Source organism: Hylobates moloch, unplaced genomic scaffold (genome assembly GCF_009828535.3).
Source record: "Hylobates moloch isolate HMO894 unplaced genomic scaffold, HMol_V3 SCAFFOLD_11, whole genome shotgun sequence".
NCBI lineage: Eukaryota > Metazoa > Chordata > Mammalia > Primates > Hylobatidae > Hylobates > Hylobates moloch.
Window position 1 is genome coordinate 22,692,204 of NW_026652286.1, and position 27,976 is coordinate 22,720,179.

Genomic DNA, 27,976 nt, shown 5'->3' on the forward strand with positions numbered 1-27,976 from the left:
CTTAAATGTAGAGAATGTGTTAAAATCACAATGCCTTTGGTTAGTCATAGACATTTCAGATAATCTCAAAATGAGGCAAAAGGGAAAATAGAAAGTTTTTAAAAAATAATATTTGAGTGTCTCTAATCTCTAGTGAGTTATAATGACATGGTGATCCCTTCCTATACATATTTAAAAGGAAATAAAACTCTATAAAGATTAGTTGATACTTGTATGTTTTCTTTAGTTACTAGATAAAAGTTACTATGAAATTATGAAGTACTAACACTAATATTCCAATAAATACATATTTTATTACACATTGATTAGATATTTGAGAGCATATTACCACAATATGTATATGCAATGCAAATAATTATTTATGGACATAACTCATAGCCAAGAGTCACACAAACTATAATTTAATTTTAGAGAATTTCCAAAATGAAAACATTTTTGCTGAAGTTTAAGTAAAAGGTCATTTAAAGTACATATCTCACTTTCTGGTTTATACGTAATCACAAACAAATGAATTATGATGAGCTATATGCATACTTTAACATAACAATGTCCTCTGTTCCTCCCTCCTCAAAATTGTTGGAATGTACACAGTCCTAAAATGGTATTTGGACAAATTATTCTGGACTTTCACATTAAGGCAAAGACTGAAAAGTTTTTACCTTTTTGTATATTAGTGTTTATTATAGTGCTAAGAGGCAGATAAATTCCTAAGCAGACAAGGGAGTGGTCCCCAGTGAAATCCCACCTTCAAGCCAAAGACAATTTAAAGCCTGAAAACTTGAGCAGCCAGTTCCAGGTACAGCCTACTACCAGAGTGAGAACTTCCTTGATGCCTTTTAGCCAACTGGATATTTTTCCCAGGCCCGCCCATGGGCCAATCAGCACACACTTCCCCTTTCTGAACCCATATACACCCTGGACTCAGTCACATGTTGAGCCTCCTACTTCTGGGACCACTCTCATAAGAGGGCTTCCCCTCTCATGGCGGGGAGCTTTTCTCTCACTCAATAAACTTCTTCTTCATTGCCTTACTTACTCTCGTGTCCACATAACCTCATTCTTCTTTGTCCCAGGACAGGAACCTTGAGCCTGAGGAACAGCAGCTGGGAAAAGACCTGTAACATTGTAACCCTCCCTCCCACTTGCTGAGCAACAGGGAATAAAAAGCTGCTGGGGTGTCACATGCCCCAGTTCACCAAGCTGCAAATGGAGGAACCAAATTAGCTGTGATAGGCCCTCATTCGCTGCACTGCAGGTGGTGGGAACAAACAAGCTGTAACACAAACAAGCTGTAACACGCCCCCTCAATTCCCCCTGCCATCCCATTCACCGCACTGTGGATGGTGGGTTCAGGCCTTGGGACTGCCCAAGCAAAAGCAGTAACACACCTTGGGCCTCTGTGGTTGCTGGCATCTCTCAGATTTGGGGTTCCACCACTTTTCCCTCGTCTACCCACCATTGACCATCATGAAAACCACCCGCAGCACACCTGGCTCAGCCACGGGCTGAACACAGAGTCCCTGTGCACATGCAGAATCCAAGCCAGTAGCATGAGCTGAGTACAGCCCAATAGGTCGAGTGGGCAGAGCAAGCCCAGTAGTCAACCCAGAACTGAGCCAAGCCCAGGTAAGGGCACTACTGGTCACACAGATTTCCATCTTGTAAAGTGGCACCAAAAGGATCCTGTCATTTCTATTTAAATGAACATTTATTAAATTATTATAGCTTTGCAGACCTTTGTTAATTATACAGCATCAATGGATATTCAAAAGGAACTGTTTCTGTTCACAAGCAATTATTAGGGCAAATTAGTTACAACATAAATTATAGTAATTTCTGACCAATTTTAGTTGTACTAACTTATAGTACTTTTTAAATATTTCATACCAAAATTTTAATAATCATAATATTTTACATATTCATGATTAAGTCCACACCTTGCAGTAGATACATATGTATATAATAGTAAACATTGCCCTTCCTCCTAATTAAACAATGTGGGTATGTTTGAGGATTCGTTTATGATAACTGTAAACACCAACTCTGAAACCAGATTACAGATTCACACCCTGGATTCACCATTTAATAGTTTTGTTTTGTTTTCTCGAGATGGAGACTTGCTTTGTTACCCAGGCTGCAGTACAGTGGTGTGAGCTTGGCCCACTGCAACCTTCACCTCCCAGGTTCAAGTGATTCTCCTACCTCAGCCTCCTGAGAGCCTGGGATTACAGGCACATGCCACCATGCCCAGCTTATTTTTGTATTTTTAGTAGAGATGGGGTTTCACCATGTTAGCCAGGCTGGTCTTGAACTCCTGACCTCAAGTGATTTGCCCACCTCAGCCTCGCAAATTGCTGGGATTACAGGTGTGAGCACCAAACCTGGAACATTTAATAGTTTTACAACTTTTATAGGATTTCACGTTCTTTGTTGTTTGGGTTGTTTCTATAATTTGTACAATAACAATAATAGTGAGAGGTGAACCTGGCTGGGCTTCTGGGTCGGGTGGGGACTTGGAGAACTTTTCTGTCTAGCTAAAGGATTGTAAATGCATAAATCCGTGCTCTATGTCTAGCTAAAGGTTTGTAAATGCACCAATCAGCACTCTGTAAAAATGGACCAATCAGCACTCTGTAAAATAGACCAATCAGCACTCTGTAAACTGGACCAATCAGCAGGATGTGGCCGGGCCAAATAAGGGAATAAAAGCTGGCCAACCGAGCCAGCAGCAGCAACCCACTTGGGTCCCCTTCCATGCTGTGGAAGCTTTGTTCTTTCACTCTTCACAACAAATCTTGCTGCTGCTCACTCTTTGGGTCTGCACTACCTTTATGAGCTGTAACTCTTACAACGAGGGTCTGTGGCTTCACTCTTGAAGTCAGCAAAACCAAGAATCCACCAGAAGGAATCAATTCCAGACATATTTTGGTGACCTAGATGGGACTATCAACTGTCGCTAAGCAGTGAGTGCCATGGGACTCCTTTCACTTGCTATTCGTCCAATATTTCCTAAGAACTTGGGGGCTAAATACCCGGCACCTGTTGGCCAGTTAAAAGTGACTAGCGTGGCTGCCAGACTAAAGACACGGGTGTCAGGCTTTCTGGGAAAGGGCTAACAACCCCCAACTCTTTGGAGTTGTGAGCATTGGTTTTCCTGGAACCAGCTTCCGCTTTTCCTATACTTCTGGGCTAAGCCAAGGGCTGACAGAGAGGAAAGCCATTCAGCTCCAGGGTCCTGACAGAAAGTTGATTGATCCTGCAGCCATGAGCTGAACTCTCAAAGTCATATCACCCAAGCGAGACTTGCCCATCTATCCTATCTATCTTGACCCTTGGGTCCTGGGTCCTAATGCCTGTCAGACAAACTTCCTCTCGCCTCTCTTCTCCAAGGCTAGTCCTGCTTCTAAAGATGACTCTCTGGTGCTTTTCTCCTGTAAGAATGATTGCTAGTATAAATTTCAGGACCCTGTTACCTTCTTTAGGCACCCGGACTCACCGATCAGAAAGACATAATTTTTGCCCAAAGCCCCATCATAGGGGGGACTATCTGGAATTTTAGGATCCCTCCTCAAACAAGCAGGCCTAACAAAAGCTGAAGCTAGGATATGGGGAGCCTCAGAAATTGTATCCTTCCTATTCATATAAGCAAGGACATAAGGCATCAATCTTCTAACTCTGGAGATCCCTCCCCTCACTCAGGGTGTGGCCCTCCGCTTCATTTTTGGGGCATAACACCTTTATAGGACAGGGGTAAGGTCCCAATACTAACAGGAGAATGCTTAGGACTCTAACAAGTTTTTGAGAATGTGTCGGTAAGGGCCACTAAATCTGATTTTTCTCGGTCCTCTTTGTGGTCTAAGAGGACAGGCTACAGGTTTTTGAGAATGCATTGGTAAGGGCCACTAAATCTGACCTTCCTCAGTCCTCCTTGTGGTCTAGGAGGAAAATTAGTGTTTCCGTTGCTGTGTCGGTGAGCGCAACTATTCCGATCAACAGGGTCCAGGGACCGTTGTGGGTTCTTGGGCAGGGGGAAACAAACAAACCAAAACCATGGGCGGTTTTGTCCTTCAGATGGGAAACAGGCATCAACAGGTTCACTCTTGAAATGCATCCTAAGCCATTGGGACCAATTTGACCTGCAAACCCTGAAAAACAGATGGCTCAGTTTGTTCTGCACTATGGCCTGGCCCCAATATTCTCTCTCTGATGGGGAAAAAAGGTGACCTGAGGGAAGTATAAATTACAAAACTATCCTGCAGCTTGACCTTTTCTGTAAGAGGGAAGACAAATGGAGTGAGATACCTTATGTCCAAGCTTACTTTTCACTGAAGGTGAATCCACAACTATGTAAAGCTTGCAATTTACATCCCACAGGAGGACCTTTAAGCTTACCCCCATATCCTAGCCTCCCTATAGCTCCCCTTCCTATTAATGATAAGCCTCCTCTAATCTCCCCTGCCCAGAAGGAAACAAGCAAAGAAATCTCCAAAGGACCACAAAATCCCCTGGGCTATCAGTTATGCCCCCTTCAAGCTGTAGGGGGTGGGGAATTTGGTCCAACCTGGGTACATGTCCCCTTCTCCCTCTCTGACTTAAAGCAGATCAAGGCAGACCTGGGAAGTTTTCAGATGATCCTGATAGGTACATAGATGTCCTACAGGGTCTAGAACAAACTTCAATCTCACTTGGAGAGATGCCATGCTACTGTTAGATCAAACCCTTGCCTTTAATTAAAAGAATGAGGCTTTGGCTACAGCCTGAGAGTTTGGAGATACCTGGTATCTTAGTCAAGTAAATGATAGAATGACAGTTGAAGAAAGGGACAAAGTCCCTACTGGTTAGCACACCATCCCCAGTATGGATCCCCACTGGGACCTCGACTCAGATCGTGGGGACTGGAGTTGTAAACATCTGTTGACCTGTGTTCTAGAAGGACTAAGGAGAATTAGGAAAAAGCCCATGAATTATTCAATGATGTCCACCATAACTCAGGGAAAGGAAGAAAATCCTTCCACTTTCCTCGACCAGCTACGGGAGGCCTAAGAAAATATACTCCCCTGTCACCCAAATCACTCGAGGGTCAATTGATTCTAAAAGATAAGTTTATTACTCAATCAGCTGCAGATATCTGCAGAAAGCTCCAAAAGCAAGCCCTGGGCCCTGAACAAAATCTGGAGGCATTATTAAACCTGGCAACCTCAGTGTTCTCTAATATGGACCAAGAGGAACAGACCCAAAAGGAAAAGCAAGATCAGAGAAAGGCCACAGCCTTAGTCATGGTCCTCAGGCAAACAAATCTTGGTGGTTCAGAGGACAGAAAATGGAGCAGGCCAATCATCTGGTAAGGCTTGTTATCAGTATGGTTTACAAGGACACTTTAAAAAAGATTGTCCAGTGAGAAACAAGCTGCCCCCTTGTCCATGTCCGCTATGCCGAGGCAATAACTGGAAGGTGCACTGCCCCAGAGGACAAAGGTTCTCTGGGTCAGAAGCCCCCAACCAGATGATCCAACAACAGGACTCAGGGTGCCCGGGGCAAGCGCCAGCTCATGTCATCACCCTCACTGAGTCCCACGTATGTTTAGCCATTGAGGGCCAGGAAATTCACTTCCTCCTGGACACTGGTATGGCCTTCTCAGTACTAATCTCCTGTCCTGGACAACTGTCTTGAAGGTCCGTTACCATCCGAGGAATCCTGGGACAGCCTGTAAACAGGTATTTCTTCTACCTCCTCAGTTGTAATTGGGAGACTTTGCTCTTTTCACATGCCTTTCTTGTTATGCCTGGAAGTCCCACACCTTTATTAGGGAGGGATATACTAGCCAAAGCTGGAGTTATTATCTACATGAATATGGGGCACAAATTACCATTTGTTGTCCCCTACTTGAGGAAAGAGTCAACCCTGAAGTCTGGGCATTGGAAAGACTATTCGGAAGGGCAAAAAATGCCAGCCCAGTCAAAATCAGGCTAAAAGATCCCACCACTTTTCCTTATCATAGGTAATATCCCTTAAAGCCTGAAGCTCATAAAGGATTACAGGATATTGTTAAACGTTTAAAAGCTCAAGGCTTAGTAAGGAAATGCAACAGTCCCTGCAACACCCCAATTCTAGGAGTACAAAAACCAAATGATCAGTGGAGACTAGTGCAAATGTTAGACTCATCAGTGAGGCAGTAATTCCTCTATATCTAGTTATAGCCAACCCCTATACCCTGCTCTCTCAAATACCAGAGGAAGCAGAATGGTTCATGGTTCTGGACCTCAAGGATGCCTTCTTCTGTATTCTCCTGCACTCTGACTCCCAGTTTCTCTTTGCCTTTGAGGATCCCACAGACCACACATCCCAACTTACATGGACCGTCTTGCCCCAAGGGTTTAGGGATAGCCCTCATCTGTTTGGTCAGGCACTGGCCCAAGATCTAGGCCTCTTCTCAAGTCCAGGCACTCTGGTCCTTCGGTATGTGGATGATTTACTTTTGGCTACCAGTTCGGAAGTCTCATGGCAGCAGGCTACTCTAGATCTCTTTAACTTTCTAGCTAATCAAGGGTACAAGGTGTCTAGGTCGAAGGCCCAGCTTTGCCTAGAGCAGGTCAAATATCTAGGCCTAATTTTAGCCAGAGGAACCAGGGCCTTCCACGAGGAATGAATACAGCCTATACTGGCTTATCCTCACCCTAAGACATTAAAACATTTGCAGGGGTTTCTTGGAATCACTAGCTTTTGCTGACTATGGATCCCTGTATACAGCAAGATAGCCAGGCCCCTGTATACTCTAATCAAGGAGACCCAGAAGGCAAATACTCATCTAGTAGAATGGGAACCAGGGTCAGAAACAGCCTTCAAAATCTTAAAGAAGGCCCTAGTATAAGCTCCAGCTTTAAGCCTTCCCACAGGACAAAACTTCTCTTTATACATCACAGAGAGAGCAGGGATAGCTCTTGGAGTCTTTACTCATACTCGTGGGACAACCCCACAATCAGTGGCATACCTAAGTAAGGTAATTCATGTAGTAGCAAAAGGCTGGCCTCACTCTTTAAGGGTAGTTGTGGTGGTGGCCATCTTAGTGTCAGAGGCTATCAAAATAATACAAGGAAAGGATCTCACTGTCTGGACTACTCATGATATAAATGGCATACCAGGTTCCAAAGGAAGTTTATGGATATCAGACAACTGCCTACTTAGATACCAGGTGCTATTCTTGAGGGACGGGTGCTTCAAATATGTACGTGCATGTCCCTCAACCCTGCCACTTTTCTCCCAGAGGATGGGGAACCAACTGAGCATGACTGCCAACAAATTATAGTCCAGACTTATGCTGCCTGAAATGATCCCTTGGAAGTCCCCTTAGCTAATCCTGACCTTAACCTATATACCAATGGAAGTTCATTTGTGGAGAATGGGATATGAAGGGCAGGTTATGCCATAGTTATTGATGTAACCGTACTTGAAATAAGCCTCTTCCCCAAGGGACCAGCACCCAGTCAGCAGAACTAGTGGCACTTACCCGAGACTTAGAACTGAGAAGGGGAAAAAGAATAAATGTGTATACAGATAGAAAGTATGCTTACCTAATCCTTCATGCCCATGCTGCAATATGGAAAGAAAGGGAGTTCCTAACCTCTGGGGGAACCCCCATTAAATACCACAGGGAAATCATGGAGTTATTGCACTCAGTGCAAATACCCAAGGAGGTGGCAGTCTTACACCGCCAAAGCCATCGAAAAGGGAAAGGAGAAGGGAGAACAGCAGTATAAGCAGCTGGCAGAGGCAGCAGAAAGGAAAGAGAAAAAGAGACAGGAAGTCAGAGAAAGAGAGAGAGAGGAAGAAACAGAGAAAGATAAGAAGTCAAAGAGAAGGAGACAGAGAGGAAGAGACAGACAAAGTCAAAGAGAGACAGGGGAAGAGACTGACAGAAAGTCAAAGAAGGAAAGAGAGAAAGAGACAGACAAAGAAGAAGTCAAAGAGAGAGAAAGAGAGATATAAGTAGTAAAGAAAAAACAGTGTATCCTATTCCTTTAAAAGCCAGGGTAAATTTAAAACCTATAATTGATAATTGAAGGTCTTCTCTGTAACCCTATAACACTCCAATACCACCTTGTTGCCAGTGTAAACAAGGGCATAGCCTGAAAACACTGAGGCCACTGACAACCCATAGCTTTCCTATCAAAAATCCTTAACCCAGCAGGTTTCCTAACAGGGGATCTAAATCTTAATTAATTACCATACAAAGGTCTGATAAATCTAGGAGGAACTCCCTTCAGGACAGGACTAGATGGTTCCTCCTGGGCGATTAAGGAAAAAAGACACAATGGGTATTCAGTAAATGACAAGGAAACTCTGGTAAAAGCAGAGTTAGGAAAATTGCCTAATAATTGGTCTGCTCCAATGTGTGAGGTGTTCGCACTCAGCCAAAACTTAAAGTATTTACGGAATCAGGAAGGAGCCATCTATACCAATTCTCAGTTCATATGGACTGAACGAAGTCTTATTAATAGCAAAGAATAATTGAAATCCCAAACTTACAAGGTTTTCAACAAAAGTAGAGTTTGCTAAAAGTTAACAGTGTAAACATACATTATCCTAACTTCTAATCTTATGGAAATCAGACCCTACCATTGCCCCTCAAAGCTCATTTCCATCAGTGCAGGGCCATACAACTAATATCCCTATTTACAGGGTTAGAAATGGCCACTGCTACAGGAACCAGAATAGCCAGTTTATCTACTTCATTATCCTACTACCACACACTCTCAAAGGATTTCTCAGACTGTTTGCAAGAAATAACAAAATCTATTCAGTAAGGATAGTAACTACAATCCCAAATAGACTCTTTAGTAGCAGTGACTCTCCAAAACCGCTGAGGCCTAGACCTCTTCATTGCTGAGAAAGGAGGACTTTGCACCTTCTTAGGGGAAGAGTATTGCTTTTACACTAACCAGTCAGGGATAGTAAGAGATGACGCCTGGCATTTACAGGAAAAGGCTTCTGAAATCAGGCAACACCTTTCAAACTCTTATACCAACCTCTGGAGTTGGGCAACATGGCTTCTCCCCTTTCTAAGTACCATGGCAGCTATCTTGCTGTTACTTGCCTTTCGGCCCTATATTTTTAACCTGCTTGTCAAATTTGTTTCCTCTAGAATTGAGGCCATCAAGCTACAGGTGTTCTTACAAATGGAACCCCAAATGAGCTCAACTAACAACTACTACTGAGGAACCCTGAACCAACCCTCTGGCCCTTTCACTGGCCTAAAGAGTTCCCCTCTGGAGGATACTACAACTGCAGGGCCCCTTCTTCGCCCCTATCCAGCAGGAAGTAGCTAGAGCGGTCATCAGCTAAATTCCCAACAGCAGTTGGGCTATCCTGTTTAGAGGGAGGATTGAGAGGTGAAGCTGGCTTGGGCTTCTGGGTCAGGTGGGGACTTGGAGACCCTTTCTGTCTAGCTAAAGGATTGTAAATGTGCACCAATCAGCACTCTGTGTCTAGCTAAAGGTTTGTAACCACACCAATCAACACTCAGTACAAATGGACCAATCAGCACTCTGTAAAATGAATGGACCAATCAGTGCTCTGTAAAATGGATCAATCAGCAGGATGTGGGAGGGGCCAAATAAGGGAATATATGCTGGCCACTCGAGCCAGCAGCAGCAACCTGCTCAGGTCCCCTTCCACACTGTGGAAGCTTTGTTCTTTTGCTCTTCACAATAAATCTTGCTGGTGTTCACTCTTTGGGTCCACACTACCTTTATGAGCTGTAACACTCAACATGAGGGTCCACAGCTTCATTCTTGAAGTCAGCGAGACCAAGAACCCACCAGAAGGAACCAATTCCGGACACAATAAGACTTAATTAACAAGGTTGTGAGTTTAAAACAATTTATTTGTGAGAAGTGCTTAGAAATATATATAACATTGCACGTGTCACTTAAAATGTAGCCACTATTTGGGGCAGAGAGGCTCACGCCTGTAATATCAGCACTTTGGGAGGCCGAGGTGGGCAGATTATGAGGTCAAGGGATTAAGACCATCCTGGTCAACAAGGTAAAACTCTACTAAAAAGAGTGTTACCACTCCTCCTCATCTTCTCTTCCTCCTCCTCTTCTTCTCCTCTTCTTCTTCTCTTTCTCTCTTCTTCTCCTTCTCCTTTTCCTCCTCCTCTTTATCCTTCTCCTCCTTCTTCTTCCTCCTCCTCCTTCTTTCTCCTTCCTCCTCCTCCTCCCCCTCTTCCTGCTCCTCCTCCGTCCTCCTCTTCCTCCTCCTTCTTCTTTTTCCTTTTCTTCTTCCCCTTCTTCTTCCCTTCTCTCATTGCAATACCTGTATCTTCCCATGGTTTACTACACATCTGGAAGTTATCATTTCTCCTGGTTTTTAGAAGTATAATTGAAGGTCAATAAAGAACTAAATGTAATTAGAAGTAGAGTTGGAGGCTATATAAAGTGAAAATTCTTAGGCATGAGACATTCAAATTTTGAACATCATTAAATGAAATGTAACACTGAAATTCTGAACATAATTGAATGAAATGTGATAAGGGCTCAATGACCATGTGTTGCATTAGATCATTACATATGATGAGGCAGTTAAGAGATTAAAGTCATTTGCTGAACTAGTAATAACCTGAAGGAAAATGGTGGTGATGACTTCTAACAGATAGCAAATTTCACACAAAAAATAGTTTTAAAAATCACACAAAATTTATGAAGTAACTGTTTTTAGTTATGGACTACATGCATGACAGTATTGTGATCCCTGAGAGAAGGAAAACAAAAACAAAAAAAAATGAAAGGTGAGTCTTATTATCATCAAGATTTTATGCGTGGAGGCAATTCTTCGGCTGAAAGTCCAGGTTTGAATACCTGAAAGGGAGCCCAGAAATCCTGTTAAGTTGGGTATTGGTAGACAGGATTTCAAAAAAGCTGAACTACTAACTCTTGTGAAATATTTCTGGAAAGTAGAGGATTAAGCAGAAAGATTTCTAAAAATCTGATTTTTATTTCACTAAGTTTTTCCTGAATATCATGTTGTGTAGAAATATGTGGAACTCCACAAGACTAGAAAAATAATATCTGAATAATTGTAAGGTGCGAATTTTTAGAAGTTGCACAGGATGGGAAGACAATTACAATGGAAAATCCTAGTTCTAATACGTGGCATTTTGTGGAAACCCCAGAAGGTTCCTAATTTAATAGAATGTAAGAATTATTCATGAAGTGAAGGCTACATTAGATCCATTCTAGAAAATTTAAAAACATGACTTGAGAGTTGAATCTGTTTTACAAGTAGTTAATTGGAGACAAAGAGAGAAAGATAGAGGAAATATGAACGGGGAGAGAGAGAGAAACGTATTATTTATTTAATAGAAAACAATGAAATCCAGGTTTAAATGAAATAATGACCAGTCAAAAAACATGAAACATGTCAAGAAGAAGAAAAATATGATTGATAACCAGGAGAAAAGTCACTCAATAAAAAATGACCTGAAAATAACTCAGATATACAATTTGTAGTTAAATATATTATAGTAGATAATATTTTTATAATCAACATGCAGAGGAAACCAATAACAAAGAGAAAATAAAATATATAAAAAAATTAGAACCTATAGATAGAAGAATATAACATTAAAAATAAAAATGAATTATACAAAAAATTTACTGGATTTTTAAATAATAAGTAATGTAGAAAAAAAAATTGGTCATGTAGCACTAACACTAAATTTAGAATGACTTTTTTCTCCCTTATCAGAGTTGGAATTGACTTTCTAGAAAATTCTGGAAACAACTAAAAAGCAAGTGAAAACCAAACCACTGACCTTTCAATTATGAATTGAATTTAGAGCATGCTGATAACCATTGAAAAAAGAAAACAAAATTTAAAGCATTCAGAGATAAAATACATATTAAATATAAGGCAAAAAGGAAAAGATAATCACATAATTTATTATCTGAGCTATGCCAGCTAGAAGGCAATGAGGTGACATTTTTAATATATGAAGTTTAAAAATCTGTCAACCTAGCTTACTAAATTCAGAAAAAAAACTTTAAAAAGCAAGATGAAATAATTTGAAGTAGAAAAAAATGAGGTAACGTGCAAAGTTAAATTTATACTGATGAAAGATGAGTCCAGAAATGATAAATATGAATCCCTTTAAAAGAGCATTTTTTCTCAATTTCATATACATAAATATATGTTATTAGCTTTTTATTTTTAATTTTTGGGGACAAGGTCTTTCTCTGTCACCCAGTCTGGAGTGTAGTGGTGCAATCTGTGTTCACTGCAATCTCTGCCCCCTTTGCTGAAGCCATCCTTCTCCCTCAGCCTCCCGAGTAGCTGGGACTACAGACGTGTACCACCATGCCCAGCTAATTTCTGTATTTTGTGTAGAGAAGGGATTGAGCCATGTTGCCCAGGCTGGTCTCATACTCTTGAGCTCAAGGATGAGGCTCACCTGCCTCGGCCTCTGAAAGTGCTGGGATTACAGGTATGAGCCACCACATCCAGCCTGTAATTCGTTTTTGAAAGCAAAACCTGTATCAATGTCTTTTGTGGTTATACCAGTTATACAATTGAAATGTATGACAACGAAAAATGAAAATAAAATGTTTTATGGTACCCTCATTTGTGTAATGTATAACACTATAATATAATTTCAAAGTAGATTGTGCTAAGTCAAAGGTGCTTATTGGGAAATCCTAGAACGACACCTAGAAAATAGAATATTACATACAGGACTGACAATGACAGTGTAGATGAAATGAAAAGCAATATATTCAATTTATTAAAAATGTGGTAAGAATTGTATTTTATACACTAGCAAGGATATTTCAAAGATTAAATTACTACCTTGAAAACAACAGAATATTCAAAGATTTAATATTGTTAAGACAATAATAGTCCCTAAGTTATCTAAAGATTCAATGTCATCCCTTTAAAATCTGAGCTTTATTTGTTTTTCTAGAAATTGATAAGGTAATTCTCAAACTTATTTGAAAAATGCAATGACCAAGAATAGCCAAAGCAAATTTTAAATAGAAAGAACTAAGCTGGAGGAATCCACTTCCTTATTTTAAAATACACTACAAATCTACCATAGTCACTGCAAACACTATCAGATAGATAGGCATATAGATTAATGGAAGTGAATTGAGAGTCCAGTCCCTTGCATCATGATCAACTGTATTTAGACAGGGCATTGTGCCAATTCAGTGAAATAAAACAAGTCTTTTCAACAAATGGTGTTTAAACAACAAGATGCCACATGCAGACAAATGAAGTTTGATCAGTACCAAATACAACATATAGAAGTGAACTCAAATTAAATCATATGCCTAAATGTAAGAGTTAAAATTAAGTCTCTGAATAGAAAACATAGGTGATAATCTATGACCTCACACCAGACAAAGTCTTATTAAACATAGCAATATCACAAGTGCCAAAAAAAAAAAAAAAGGGGCCAGATGCAGTGGCTCAAGACTGTAATCCCAGCACTTTGGGAGGCTGAGGCAGGCAGATTACAAGGTCAGCAGTTCGAGATCAGACTGACTAACATGGTGAAGCCCCATCTTTACTAAAAATACAAAAATTAGCCGGGCGTGTTGGCACGTGCCTGTAATCCCAGCTACTCAGGAGGCTGAGGCAGGGGAATCGCTTGAACCCAGGAGGTGGAGGCTGCAGTGAGCCAAGATCACGGCACTGTGCTCCAGCCCGAGCAACAGAGCGAGACTCTATTCCCCCCAACCCCCCCAAAAAACGAAGTGGAAAAATATATTGAACTTCATTAAATTTAAAAAACTTGTGTCTTCTGTGCTGCAAATAAAATCTTCAATAAAGTGAAAATATAACCCCCAGAATGGAAGAAAATATTTGCACAAAGACACAGCTTAAAAATAAAATATAATAATTTGAAAAGGATGTAGTATTATTGATGTAAAAACTGGTGTGGCTATCATAAAATTAGGCAAAATAGATATCAGGACAATAAACATTAAAAGGCACAAAAAAAAGGCATCACATAATGGTAAAGGGTGAATTCATTAAGAATATATAGTATTTCTAACTGTGTATATGATTAACCATACAGTTTTATCTACCTAATAATAACTGGGAGATACAGAAGCAAATGAGAGTATGTTTTGCTAAAAGACAAAACAAGACTGGCAATAACTATGACTTCTCTAATATATTTCCCAAGAGGCAGAATACCTAGAGGAAAGATGTAAATAACCCAAATAATGACATTGATAGGGTTTTGGTATTGACTGCTTTTACATTATGACATTTTAACCTTCTCTTTAATGTAATAGTTGTTAATTTCCTTATAATTGAAAACAAAGTAAAACAGATTTACTGGGATTGATTTTCTCCCATTATATATCACCTAAGTTTTCAGGCCAGATGAGTCAATGTAGTGGGGCATAGAGACAAGAACTGTAGTTTTCCAGACAGATAATGGTAATATCAAATTCTAACTTTACAATTTACCATGTTTCTAATTTTTAGCAAGAGTTCAATTTCCCTTAAAATTCAGATAATTTATAGATCAATAGAATATTGAATTCAATTTGTTGTAAACATAAATAAAATATTGTTGTGAAGCAGAGAATTTTCTTTGAAACTTAAAAAGTAATTGTATATTTTGAATCTTTTCACTTCAGGTAATTTTCAAATTCAAATAGTGAAAAGATTTCTGGATAAAGGAGCAAGAAGCTCCAGAATTGTGAACTGGCATTATGTATACTTAAATTAAATATGCTTAAATTCATGCTTTACTTCACATAAAATGTAATAACACAGATATACAAGAAATTCAATAGAGAAGTCATAAAATAGATAGTACAACTTGTACGTCACAATGTTTTGGAAGCAATCTTATATATCAAAATAAATTATAAATGCAGATGATGGAAAATAAATAAATATTTGTATTTCAATCAGAAAATTTTTAGGTATTGTGAGCAATGCCTCCTGGAAGTAACTCTGACATGTCCTTTTAAATAATTCATTTATTCATTCAATAAATAATTGAACAGTTTCTGTATATCACATTGTTTTGAAAGTTTGGTAGATATTAGTGAGCAAAAGAAACTTAGTTGCCTATTTTCATGGAGTTTATGCTTCAGGTAATTCAATTAATCTAATTCCATTAAAACAGCAAGCAGCCAATACCACCTAATTGTATTTTATCATATTTGCAATCCTAAGAAAATCATGGTAAAATGGCTCACCCATCCCCCACCACACATAAACACAGACACATACACACACAATTATCTTTTCCAAAATAGAGTACAATAAATGTTTGCCTACTGTTTACTGGACTAGTTCACCAATTCTAGTAGTTCAATTTAAGTTACAAATCACTAAGTGTGATTTTCTTACAGCCTGTTTTTGGAGTATTGGTGATGCAATGGAAACTTGCCAATGTATGTATTTATGAGGAGCTCACAGGCTAGCCAGGGAATTTAGGGCACAGTCTCAACGTTAAGTTTTTCACAAATGCCATATAAATACAATAAAAATGCTTAACCACAATAGATAAGAGCTTTTGCACCACAAAAGGAACAGTCAGCAGAGTAAACAGACAACTCACAAAGTGGGAGATAATCTTCACAATCTATGAATCTGACAAAGGACTAATATCCAGAATCTACATTGAACTCAAACAAATGAGCAAGGAAAAAACAAAGAATCCCATCAAAAAGTGGGCTAAGAACATGAATAGACAATTCTCAAAAGAAGATATACAAATGGCCAATAAATATGAAAAAATGATCAACATCACTAATGATCAGGGAAATGCAAATCAAAACCACAATGCAATACCACCTTACTCCTGCAAGAATGTCCATAATCAAAAAATCAAAAAATAATAGATGTTGGTGTGGTTGCAGTGAACAGGGAACACTACTACACTGCTGGCGGGAATGTAAACTCGTACGACCACTATGGAAAACAGTGTGGAGATTCCTTAAAGAACTAAAAGTACAACTATCATTTGATCCAGCAATTCCATTACTGGCTACCTACACGGAGGAAAAAAGTCATTAAATGAAAAAGACAGTTACACACGCATATTTATAGAAGAACAATTTGCAATTGCAAACTGTGGAACTAACCCAAATTCCCATCACTCAACAAGTGGATAAAGAAACTGTGAGAGATGTATGTAGATATATGATTGAATATATATATATATATATATGTGTATATATATATACACATATATATCTACACACACACACACACATATATATGATGGAATACTACTCAGCCATAGAAAGGAATGGCATTCGCAGCAACCTGGATGAGAACGGAGACTGATTCTAAGGGAAGTAACTCAGGAATGGAAAACCAAATATTGTATGTTCTCACTCATAAGTGGGAGTTAAACTATGAGGATGCAAAGGCATATGAATGACACAAAGGACTTTGGGGACTCAGGAGGAAAGGTAGGAAGGGGGTAAAGGATAAAAGACTACAAATAGGGTGCAGTGTATACTGCTCAGTTGATGGGCGCACCAAAATCTCACAAATCACTGCTAAAGAACTTACTCATGTAACCAAACACCACCTGTTCTCCAATAACCTATGGAAATAAAAAATTTAAGAAGGAAAAATAAATAAAAATAAATGCTTAAACACAATAGAAACTCAAGAAAGTAGTCAAAAAGAGTTGACATTTGAGATGAACCCATGAAAGGGGAGTAGAAGTTCACCAGTATTATGAGTGATGGGTGGGTGGGGGTTAAAAATATACATAGAATAAAAAGGCTAGAGTTATGCAAGGATTTGAAAAATATATATTCTTGACTTTTATTTAGATTCTTTATATTTCTAACTTGAATGAGTCTTTAGAATCTTGAACTCTCAGGTTGTCTAATAAGATCACCAAATATGTGCCAACTCTATTTACTGTCTTTCAGCTTCTATGTTCTCACCAGTTGCTGTTTTAATGGAAGTTTTGTAATTTTTCCTTGGGATTAACCAAGAAATCCCATATAAATGGTTTTCCAGTCTTCATCTTTGCATTTACCTTTCAATTCATCATTTTGCAATATATACAAATAGTAAATATTTGAACCATATATTACCAATGGTTAGTCATATATTTTGCCAATCAGTAAGACAAGATTATGTTCAAAATCTAAAGATTTATTCGTGACTCAAATTAACCTTTGCTGAAAAACAAAATGGAGTAGTCAAATTTAAATTTTACATATAAAATTCATAAAACCTATAGAAAAATTGTAAAGGTATACGTATATATAAATTGGAAAATACATGGTTGTATGTGTGTGCATGTTTAAACAGTTGGAAAACTTCAGGATAATCCATGCAATAGTCTTCTGAGTCATGCTAGATATAAGCAACCTGAACTACCTCGAAAATGGTAGCAAAATTTGAGTGCATTCATTTAGGTTTAGGGGAGATGAACAATCTATAATTTCACTAGCATTGTCAGATAATTACAAACTTGCCCAGATTGTAAGAAAGGGGACATAGACCCCATATATTGATGGATGAATATCAGAGAATATGTGGCAATATTTTAAATGATCCCACCTAAAAGTAGGATTAAATGGAGACAGATGACAATTGCAATTTAGGTGCCCAGTGATTAGGAACTGATAGAAAAATAATGAATCAATTTAGTTTGTATATTTATAAAACTACTATGACTTGTTAAGTGGCTTTGACCAAAATGCTGATAGTGATATGGACAATAAAATCCAGGCTCAGGTAGTCTCAGATGGGGATGAGAAACTTGTTGGGAAGTGGAGTAAAGGTCACTCTTGCTATGCAAAGAGACTGGTGGCATTTTGCCCCTGCCCTAGATTGCTGTGGAAATTTGAACTTGAGAGAGGTGATTTGGGGTATCTGGTGGAAAAAATTTCTAAGCAGCAAAGCATTCAAGAGATGACAGAGCATAAAAGTTTGAAAAATTTGCAGCCTAACAATGCAATAGAGAAGAAAATCCCATTTTCTGGGGAGAAACTCAAGCCCGCTGTAGAAATTTGCATAAATAACAAAGGATCAAATGTTGATCACCAAGACAATAAGGAAAATGTCTCCAGGGTATGTCAGAGACTTTCATGGCAGCCCCTCCCAACACTGGCCTGGAGGTCTAGGAGGGAAAAATGGTTCTGTGGGCCAGGCCGAGTGCCTCCTGCTCTATGCAGCCTCTGAACATGGTGCCCTGCCTCCCAGCTGTTTTAGCTCCAGCTGTGGCTAAAAGGGGCCAACATACAGCTCAGGTCATTGCCTCAGATGGTGAAGCCCCAAACTTTGGTGGCTTCCATGTGGTATTAGGCCTGTGGGTAAACAGAAGTCAAGAATTGAGTTTTGAGAACCTCCAACTAGATTTGAGGGGGTATTTGGAAATGCCTCAATGTCCAGGCAGAAGTTTGTTGCAGGGGTGGGCCCTCATGGAGAACCTCTGCCAGCGCGGTGTGGAAGGAAAATGTGGGTTGGATCTGTCATGCACGTCCCTGTGAAGAGACCACCAAACAGGCTTTGTGTGAGCAACAAGGCTGTTTATTTCACCTGGGTGCAGGCAGGCTGAGTTCGAAAAGAGAATCAGCAAAGGGTGGTGGGATTATCATTAGTTCTTATAGGTTTGAGGATAGGCGGTGGAGTTAGGAGCAATGTTTTGCAGGCAGGGGGTGGATCTCACAAAGTACATTCTCAAGGGTGGGGAGAATTACAAAGAATCTTCTTAAGGATAGGGGAGATTACAAAGAAACTTCTTAAGGGTAGGGGAGATTACAAAGTACATTGATCAGTTAAGGTGGTGCAGAAACAAATCACAATGGTGGAATGTCATCAGATAAGGCTATTTTCACTTCTTTGTGGGTCTTCAGTGGCTTCAGGCTATCTGGATGTATACATGCAGGTCACAGGGGATATGATGGCTTAGCTTGGGCTCAGAGGCCTCACAGGATCCCCCACACAGAGTCCCCACTGGAGCACTGCCTAGAAGAGCTGTGAGAAGAGTGCCACCATCCTCCAGACCCCAGAATAGTAGATCCACCGGCAGCTTCCACTATGCCCATGGAAAAGTCACAGATGCTCAATGCCAGCCTGTTAAAGCAGCCAGGAGGGTGGCTATACCCTGCAAATCCACAGGGGCAGAGTTGTCCAAGGCCATGGGAGCCCATCTCTTGCATCAGTGTGACCTGAACTTGAGACATGGATTCAAAGGAGATCATTTTGGAGCTTTAAGATTTGACTACCCTGGTGAATTTTGGACTTGCGTGGGGCCTGTATCCCATTCATTTTGGCCAATTTTTCCCATTTGGAATAGGTGTATTTTCCAAATGCCTGTACCCCTTTTGTATCTAGAAAGTATCTAACATGCTTTCAATTTTACAGGCTTATAGGCGGAAGGGACTTGCTTTGTCTCAGGTGAGACTTTGGACTGTGGACTTTGGAGCTAATGCTGAAATGAGTTAAGACTTTGGAGGACTGCTGGGAAGGCATGATTTGTTTTGAAATGTGAGGACATGAGATTTGGGGGGAGTCAGGGGTGGAATGATATGGTTTGGTGGTGTCCCAAATCTCATCTTGAATTGTAGCTCCCACAATTCCCATGTGTCATGAGAGGGACCTGGTGGGAAGTAACTGAATCATGGGGGCAGGTCTTTCATGTGCTGTTCTCATGATAGTAAGTCTCAGGAGATCTGATGGTTTCATAAAAGGGATTGCCCCCACACATGCTCTCTTGCCTGCTGCTGTGTAAGACATCCCGTTGCTTTTCCTTCATCTTCCACCACGAATGTGAGGCCTCCCCAGCCACGTGAAACTGTGAGTCAATTAAACCTCTTTTCTTTATAAATTACCAAGTCTCAAGTATGTCTTTATTAGCAGCATGAGAACAGGCTAATACACAGAGACTGTTAGAATATATTTCTAAACAATTTTAATTAAGACTGTCACACTTTCTCTCTGTCTGCCTCACTATCTACTATAATTTTTTACTGATATAAAGATGTCAAAGTACATGCACCCCAGGGCAAAAGATAGTTATGTGAGATAAAAACTACAGGAAGAGAAGTCTATGTTCACATAAAAATATGAATATTCAGCAGAATTCTTTGCAGTCATTCATATGTCTCACATTTGAAAAAATACATTAAATTAAATGTATTTTTAATAAAATAGAAAATATTTCAGAATTTTATTAAAATATAAGTAATATATTTTTTCATATATGTACATAGATAAAATTATTGAAAGGATTTTATATATATATATGTATGATTGATTACATATGATTTGTAACATTTTCTTCCCTTTTTTTCCCGTGTGTCTTATACAAGGTGAGACCTGATAAATATTGAAAAAAGGGAAGAAAAGTGGAACTGAGGGAGGAATGGAGAAAAGAAGAACACAATTATAAAGTCTAACAATTATTCTTCCTTTTTATAAAGAACTGAAAGCCTGCATTTTCAAGAGGACCAAACTCTTTACATTTTGAAAACATCAGAGCAACTAGGTTGAGTATAACCAGAGATAGTTGTATATATATCACATATAATTAGCAATACTAGCATAGAAAAAAAAAAAACCTGATTTTAGAACTACCAGACCTTAGTTTAAATCTTGTTTTCTATTAGTTGGATGACGTAAGTCAAATATCTTAACCTTACATTGTTTAGCTTAGTGACTTAAACAAATGGGCAAGCATATTCTCTTTGAATATAACCCAAATGCTGGACATCTAGAAATCTGACAAGCTCAGTTTCACCGTATTCCAGTTGTTCATATAATTCATTTTGCTTTGTTCCTGACTGAAAGATATAGGAAAAAAATGTCAGCATCAGGATGGCCTTCACAGAGTCCATATTTGTCTGTTCTATCTCCACATAGGAAGCAAGCTGTACTGTCTGCAGTTAATGCTACACCTTTGAATTGATATCACGAGTGTCAGAGTTTTGCTATTCTGTGAGTCTCCCATAACATTAGCTTCTTTACCTATTAAACAAAATAAATAATGAAGATATCCTAAATTTTAAAGACATTATATTTCCCTGAGATGTAGAAGCCATAGTTTAGCAAGAAACTGACAGTCTTTAGGAATGTGAGATTTGTTCCAGCATAATGAGAAAAATACAGTCCACCAACATGGAACCTCTCAGATTTCCCACTGTGGGAAGCATAATTGACTGAAAGCCCCATTTGCTAAACTGTGACTTCCCCAGCATGTGATGCAACAGGGTTAGTAAGGTAGCCCATTCCCATAAAATATGGGGACTCTTCTGATGGGTGGCTTTTATTCAATGACTTCCCATTGACATTTGCCAAAGTTGTTTTTCTTTCCTTTTCTTTTCTTTTTTTTTTTTAACTGCGCAGGAATCTAAGCCTTTTTGTATCTAGACCCTCTTTCTCCCCTCACTGCTCCAGAATGATCAGATCTGCACTGGGGCCTGATGGCTCTTACGGCCTCCTATGGCTGCCTCCCTATTTTCTCTCACAGGCATTTTTCCAAATAAACCTCTCGCAAATCTAATTCTATTTTGTGTCTTCGTGGAGGACACAACACAATACAAAAAGCCTAGAAGATAACCTTCTAAAACTCCGATATCCAGCTTCTTGAATTTAAAAAAGATATTATCCTTACAGATAGTTAAAATAACTAAAAGAAATATAGCACATAAATCTCTAAGCAATGCTTTGTATACTCAAATTACTTAATATATAGTTATTAAATGTATGATTCAGGAAAAACATATTACACTTTAAGGTCATACTGATGCTTATCAAGGCTGTTAAGAGAATCTTATGATAATAAAATGCACAATCGTGTCCTGTTTAACACTATTTCATAAAGGACCACACTACATAGTCATATTTTATATAGTTAATTAAATTGCTCTTTGCATATAGTCATGGGTATTTTACATCCATAGATTCTTCTATCATTCAGTAACATGTCTTATAATAAAGTAACAAGAACATTGGCTGTGAGGCCTTCAGAAAGCTGTGAGGAAACATGATTTTATCTCTGAACTACAACTTCCTTTGCAGAAACCTAGGGAATAGAGTTTGATTAGGGATATCTAGACATAGACACTCTTGTTTCCCATTGAAAAAAAAAAGTTACCTCTAATGCTATTCATGTTCTTTCTTCCAGAATGGTATTATACGCTTTGAATATTAAAAGGAGGCTGAAGAGGAAATATTGGGTTTAACACATACTGTGAGATCTCACCTCCCTCATGCATCCTTTCACATGGAGGATAGTTCAGGGGATGCTGGAGATAACTAAGTGGTTAGCTATTGACGGAGAGCAGGTGGAAAAACAGAACTGTTTAAAATTGATCACCTCTGTATTATTTGAGAAATTCTTCTAGAAGCAGAGAAGTAGATAGGGCAAGCTTACTTCTTAGAGTCCTTTCTCATTTCTAAAATAAGGATCTTACTCATGTTCAACCTTGGCTGTAAATTAGAATCATCTGAGATTTTTGAATACTCTCCAAAACTAGCCTAAACTCCTGCTAAATTGTATCAGAATCGGGAGTATTGACACCCAGGTGTGAGCATTTTTGAAGCCCATAATAATTTGAAGAGGCAGCCTAGGCTCAGAACCTTGGCTTACGATGATTCCAGGTGCACTGTTTCAAGGTTTCTTAAAAAACTACTTTGTAACAGATTTTTAGCAAAAAAGAGGAAAAGAAAAATGTACCTTGATCTGTCTAAACTTCCGGGCACTAAGAAAAATGCAGTTTTCACTTGCATGTCTTTAAGTTCCTAAAGAGAGCCACATTCATTCCAGGGCCTCCTGCCCACAACACCACAGTTGTGACCTTCAACAATATAAACTGCAACTAAGGCAGTGAGTTGAAAAGAAAAAGAAAAGAAACGGTAATAGCCTGGGATGGCATGACGTATGGGTTTTCATAGCACAGTTTTATTGCTGTTTATCTGCATTGCTTATCTGGATTGCTTTTCATTTCTGGTGTCTTTAAACATTCTCCTTTCTTTATGACATGTACTATTATGATCCCTGACACTAAATGGATTGTAAGGATTCTACTATACTTTTATGCTAAAAAAACTGAAGTTGCACTTATTTGAATTAATGTATTCTAACGCTTGAAAAATAATACAGTGTAAATAGTGTAGCTTTATTCAAAGTTAAAGTAACAACCTACTAAAAATTTTCTTCAAGTGTTTTCATGTTATCCTGGCTTTAAGAGATCCTAATACTTGTTTCACATATTTATTGACTGCTTTATGTGTGTCAGGCACCACAACATATGCTAATGTTTTATGTGAATTTTCATATTTGATCTCCTCAACAACTTTCTAAGGTTGGTGCTGTAATTATCTAAATAGACATGAAAGATGAGTCTCAGAAAAGTTAAGTAATTTGATCAAGGTATTAAAATTTAAAAATAGCAGAAAAGAGATTTTTACTTAGTCCGACTAATGAATCCTACCTCTTAAACGTTCTATTATGCAAATATAAACACCAAACACATTACTGTGTATTAATTCATATTTTTTAAACTTAAAGTGGTAGGATTCTTGGTGATATGTTTTCTGTTCTTCCTCTTATATTTATTTTTTCCAAATTCTATAAAGCATATATTTTATAAAAAATGAATATAATATTGCAACAGATATACAAAATGAGTTTTTTCAGAATGCTATTAATTACACAAGCCTTTTTGTTTATTAATTTGCCTTTTCTGAGCACTACTATGCATCTAGCTCTACCACACAGCAGTAGAAAAAATGTTAGTCACATTTTTTTGTATATTATCTATAATGCCAAGTAATCCTATCTTAAATGTTACACACACACACAGGCATGCTTTCACTAGCTCTGTGGGTTAGGAGGACCCTGATTTATAGTGTTAGTCAATTTCTACAGTATAAATATTACCAATTTCAATCTGCTAACATGATGTCATGAACACAAATTGCAAAGAGATATGCAGTAGTATACTATTATATAGTATTTCCACTATACAGATCCAAAATATACAATACTCTGAACAGCATAGATTATAGCACTATGTAGTAGCTTTGGTATTTACCACATTGCCATTGGCAGAATTTATTTAATTGTAAGTATATATAATATAATATTTAATAATGCCTGTATTTAACAGTTGAATAGTACAAATTCTGTAAATTTAACAGTCAACTTTTGCAAGCACATATGAACCAGCTCCAACAGACCACTGATGTATTTATCATTCTGAATATACACAATGACATGCACACTCTATTTTTTGCAATAGCAAAATAGGCATAGAAAAGTCATGGCTCTCAGCTTAAATATACATTAGAGGGTATCTCAGCAAAATAATGGGAATAAATGCACTTTTGTCATAAGCATCCCATCTGTTAGCTTACACACAAAACCATACTCATGTTACTTCTCATGTCTAGTGTCTTTGCAGACCTCATCTCTTTTCACTCCATACCCTCTCTTCAGGTAATTTTATTTATTTGCAATATTTAACCCTATTCATTGTGATGATATCTAATCTAATATCCTTATTCAGATGTCTTCCCTCAGTTCCAGATTTAAATACATAATCATCTACTGGATATGGGCACTTGGTTTTATGACGGAAACTCAAAACACAACAGTTAAAAACAAACCAGTTTGGCTTCCCTTTTAAAACCTCCTCTTGCCCTTTACATCATAGTGAATGAATGCAAAGACTTTTATTCTTGATTTCCTCCCTTCATGTTTCCCATTTAGTCACCAGGTCATGACAATTTTATGACTCAATAACATTTCGAATCCTATTTTCAGTGTTGGTGACATAAAGTAGGTCACCATCCTCTCCTACATAGGTCAGAAGATTGTCAAATGGTTTATTTGTTTCTACTTTAGTTGGGGAGTTGTCGTTTTATGCAAAATGCAGATCGGATCCCCTGGTTTCTACCTTGGCTTTTATATATTTGAAAGAATATTATTTTCTACATAACAAATATATAATATCATAACAAAGACATAAAAGATACATCATCTCCTGTGTATTTGTATCCAGGTATCTAGAAAACAAACAGTGAAACAAACAGAAGATGACCTGATCTACTACTAAGAACAAATTCTGCAGTTTTCTTGTTGTCTCTTACAGAAAATTAGGCTGCAATCTCCAAAAGTTGGGGGCTGTGTCACTTGAAATTTGCTGTCTTAGTTACCAGCAGAGTACTGGTACATAGAAGAAAAACAATGTAGTTGAATACAAAACACTAAACAAACAATAATATATAATTTTCTAAATTTCAAATAAGTAAAATTTAGAAGAATTTATAAGAAAATTTATAAGAAGAAGAAGGGCATACAACAAGTGTCATTTCAAATTTAAAAGAAAATTTATAAGAAGAAGAAAGGCATACCACAAGTATTTCAAATGAATTTTCTAGAAACATCATTCTGGACACTAAATAACATTAAACAGATCAATGAGCTAAGCACAGTCATCTCTCTGAAGAAGGAAGACATATGCAGACATAACATTCAAGGGATGAGCAAGGGCCGAGAGTAGTAAACACTCAGCTGTCAAAGCAAGCACTGAGGAAAGAAAAAATAATTCTAACTGGGAGGGTAAGAAATAATTCACTCAACTTAGAGAGAAACCAGAATCTCGATTTTACAAAGGGTAATGATGAAAGCGTATCTGATGGACTTCGTTGAAGACTCTCAGCAGAAACTTAGGCTATAGTTCTAACAGGGAATGTAACAGGTATGCACCATAATAAAAACAATAAATTTAAATGGTGGGGGTACTAATATATTAATTATTTTTAACCTTTTTCTAGTAAACCCTTGCAATTTTGTACTCCTCCCTTCGTGGACCTGTGGCTTTTAAAATTCACAATTTTTTATATATATAAAATTTACATATAAAAACACAGACAATATAATATAGTTAAATACATTGTTTTGAATAATTTTTAAAAGAGAAACGTTAATATTACACAAGGATCTCATACAGACTAAATCTTTGTAGCTCACAAGTTGACTAGTTACACATAAAAACAGTACATCAGAAGATTTACTTCGTTCTACTTATTTCTGACTCTCCATCCTGAAAACAGCATTTCCCTAATCTACCCACTTTAATTCAAAAATAGGAAATCTCAGAAATAAGCAGTAAGAAAGCCAGATGTAACACACTATTAGGTATTTGCATTAGCGGTTCTTAAGTTTTTCTGCACTCAACCCTTGAGATTTGCATTTAGAAGTCAGGCTGGTATCCATAGCACTCATTTTAATAAAAAGTGATGCCCAGACAAGTGATCAGAGAACTAGATCTTTCCAACATACTGCCCAAAACAAAACTCCTTTCTCCAAAGATTATTTCTAGCTCTCAGGATTTATTTCAATGTATGCAGGGCCTACAAATTGAAGTTTTTGGAGATTGAAACAAAAGCACCATTAAATGTTCTTTGTTTTGTCTAAAGTAGGTTGGTGGAGGGAATTTGGAGGAAGATTTGCTCAAATGAGTTGTCCTTAAACTTGAATGCACCTTAAAATCCCCTGGGACTTTGAAAAATTACTGATAACTGGAGTCTAACTCAAAAAAAAAAATCTAATTTAATAGGTCTGGGAGAAAAAAAACAGGAGTAAGGCTTTTTAAATGTAAATACACCTAAGCACACTTTTAAAAATATTTACACTAAGATTCTAATGTGCAGCCAATGTTGAGAGTTGTGGACTTAAGGAAAAAAAAATTATATACCTTTCTGAAGATACTTATGCCCCAAAAGAAAATATTCCCCATATCAAACCTGTGACGTTTATTGCAATGTAATACAAGATATTCTCTTTAAACTTATTCCAACATTATTAGTTTTTGTTTTGTGTTAAACAATTACATGATTCTGCCTAAGAATCAGCTAGGTTCTCTACGAAGGAAAAGCTCCCTTCCAACATTCTCCTAGTGACTATGGAGATTTTACAAGCTGGGTTACTACCTTCCATTTTCCTCCTAATCTTTCAACGGATTTGTTATCATACTTGAATCCACTCTGGTGATTATATACACTGGGCTTTAAAGACAACACATTACTTGCTGTTACTTTACAAAGCACAAATAAAAGGTAGGTACCTTGCTTTTGGCCGCTGCGTCTGGAAGCTTAGAGGCAATATTCCTGGGTGGGAGTAACATCTGAGTTGGATTTGACGTGATTAAACTCAAAGGGGGAGGAGGCTGATCACGGAAAACGGATGTCAAGCAGAGCTGCACAGTCTCTTTCATTGCTTTCATCTGTGACTCCTACAAAAAACGAGACATTAACATATTTACATTTAGCTATGCTCATCAATTAACTGCTTGCATTCTCCCTTTCCTCCTAGCCTATACTCCCTGCGAAAATACGTATCACTTTTCAAATGTAATTGCCTAATTTATAAATTTCATTATGACATACTTTTATATCTACCCTCAGTCTGTTTCTAGGAGCTAATGCATTTCATGATATATTTTGAACACTGAAATACAAAGGTATGTCTTATTACTTTCTCTTGAACTGACATGATTTCCACCATCACAGTTTGAAGGAAATATACTCTAGGTTACTCTGATGTAGAAAATATCCTTTTTTGAAAGTTACCATCTTAATTTAACTTTTATATTAGGTTTGGGGACACGTATGAAGGTTTGTTAAACAGGTAACTTTGTGTCATGAGGGGTTGTTGTACAGATTATTTCATCTCCCAGGTCTTCAGCCCAGTACCCAGCAGTTATCCTTTCTACTCCTCTCTACTCTTCTCCCTTCTCCCAACCTCCACCCTCAAGTAGACCCCAGCACCTGTTGTTTCCTTCTTTGTCTTCCTAAGTTCTCATCATTTAGCTCCCTTGTGGGAGCGGTGGGTATTTAGTTTTCTGTACCTGCATTTGTTTTCTAAGGATAATAGCCTCCAGCTCCATCCACCTTCCTGCAAAAGACATGATCTCATTCTTTTTTATGGCTGGATATTATTCCATGGTGTATATGTATTACA

The 27,976-nt window shown here is 38.2% G+C and overlaps 1 protein-coding gene across 2 annotated transcripts in view; it reads right to left on the reverse strand.

Moving 5' to 3' along the window:
- The window catches only part of LUZP2 (leucine zipper protein 2), a 602,481-nt gene that overhangs the window by 64,145 nt on the left and 510,360 nt on the right, over window positions 1-27,976 (reverse strand). For both annotated transcript variants that reach the window (XM_032166390.2, XM_032166391.2), the window contains one exon: window positions 27,081-27,248. In XM_032166390.2, coding sequence (XP_032022281.2) covers window positions 27,081-27,248 — 168 coding nt within the window. The remainder of the gene's footprint in view (window positions 1-27,080; window positions 27,249-27,976) is intronic.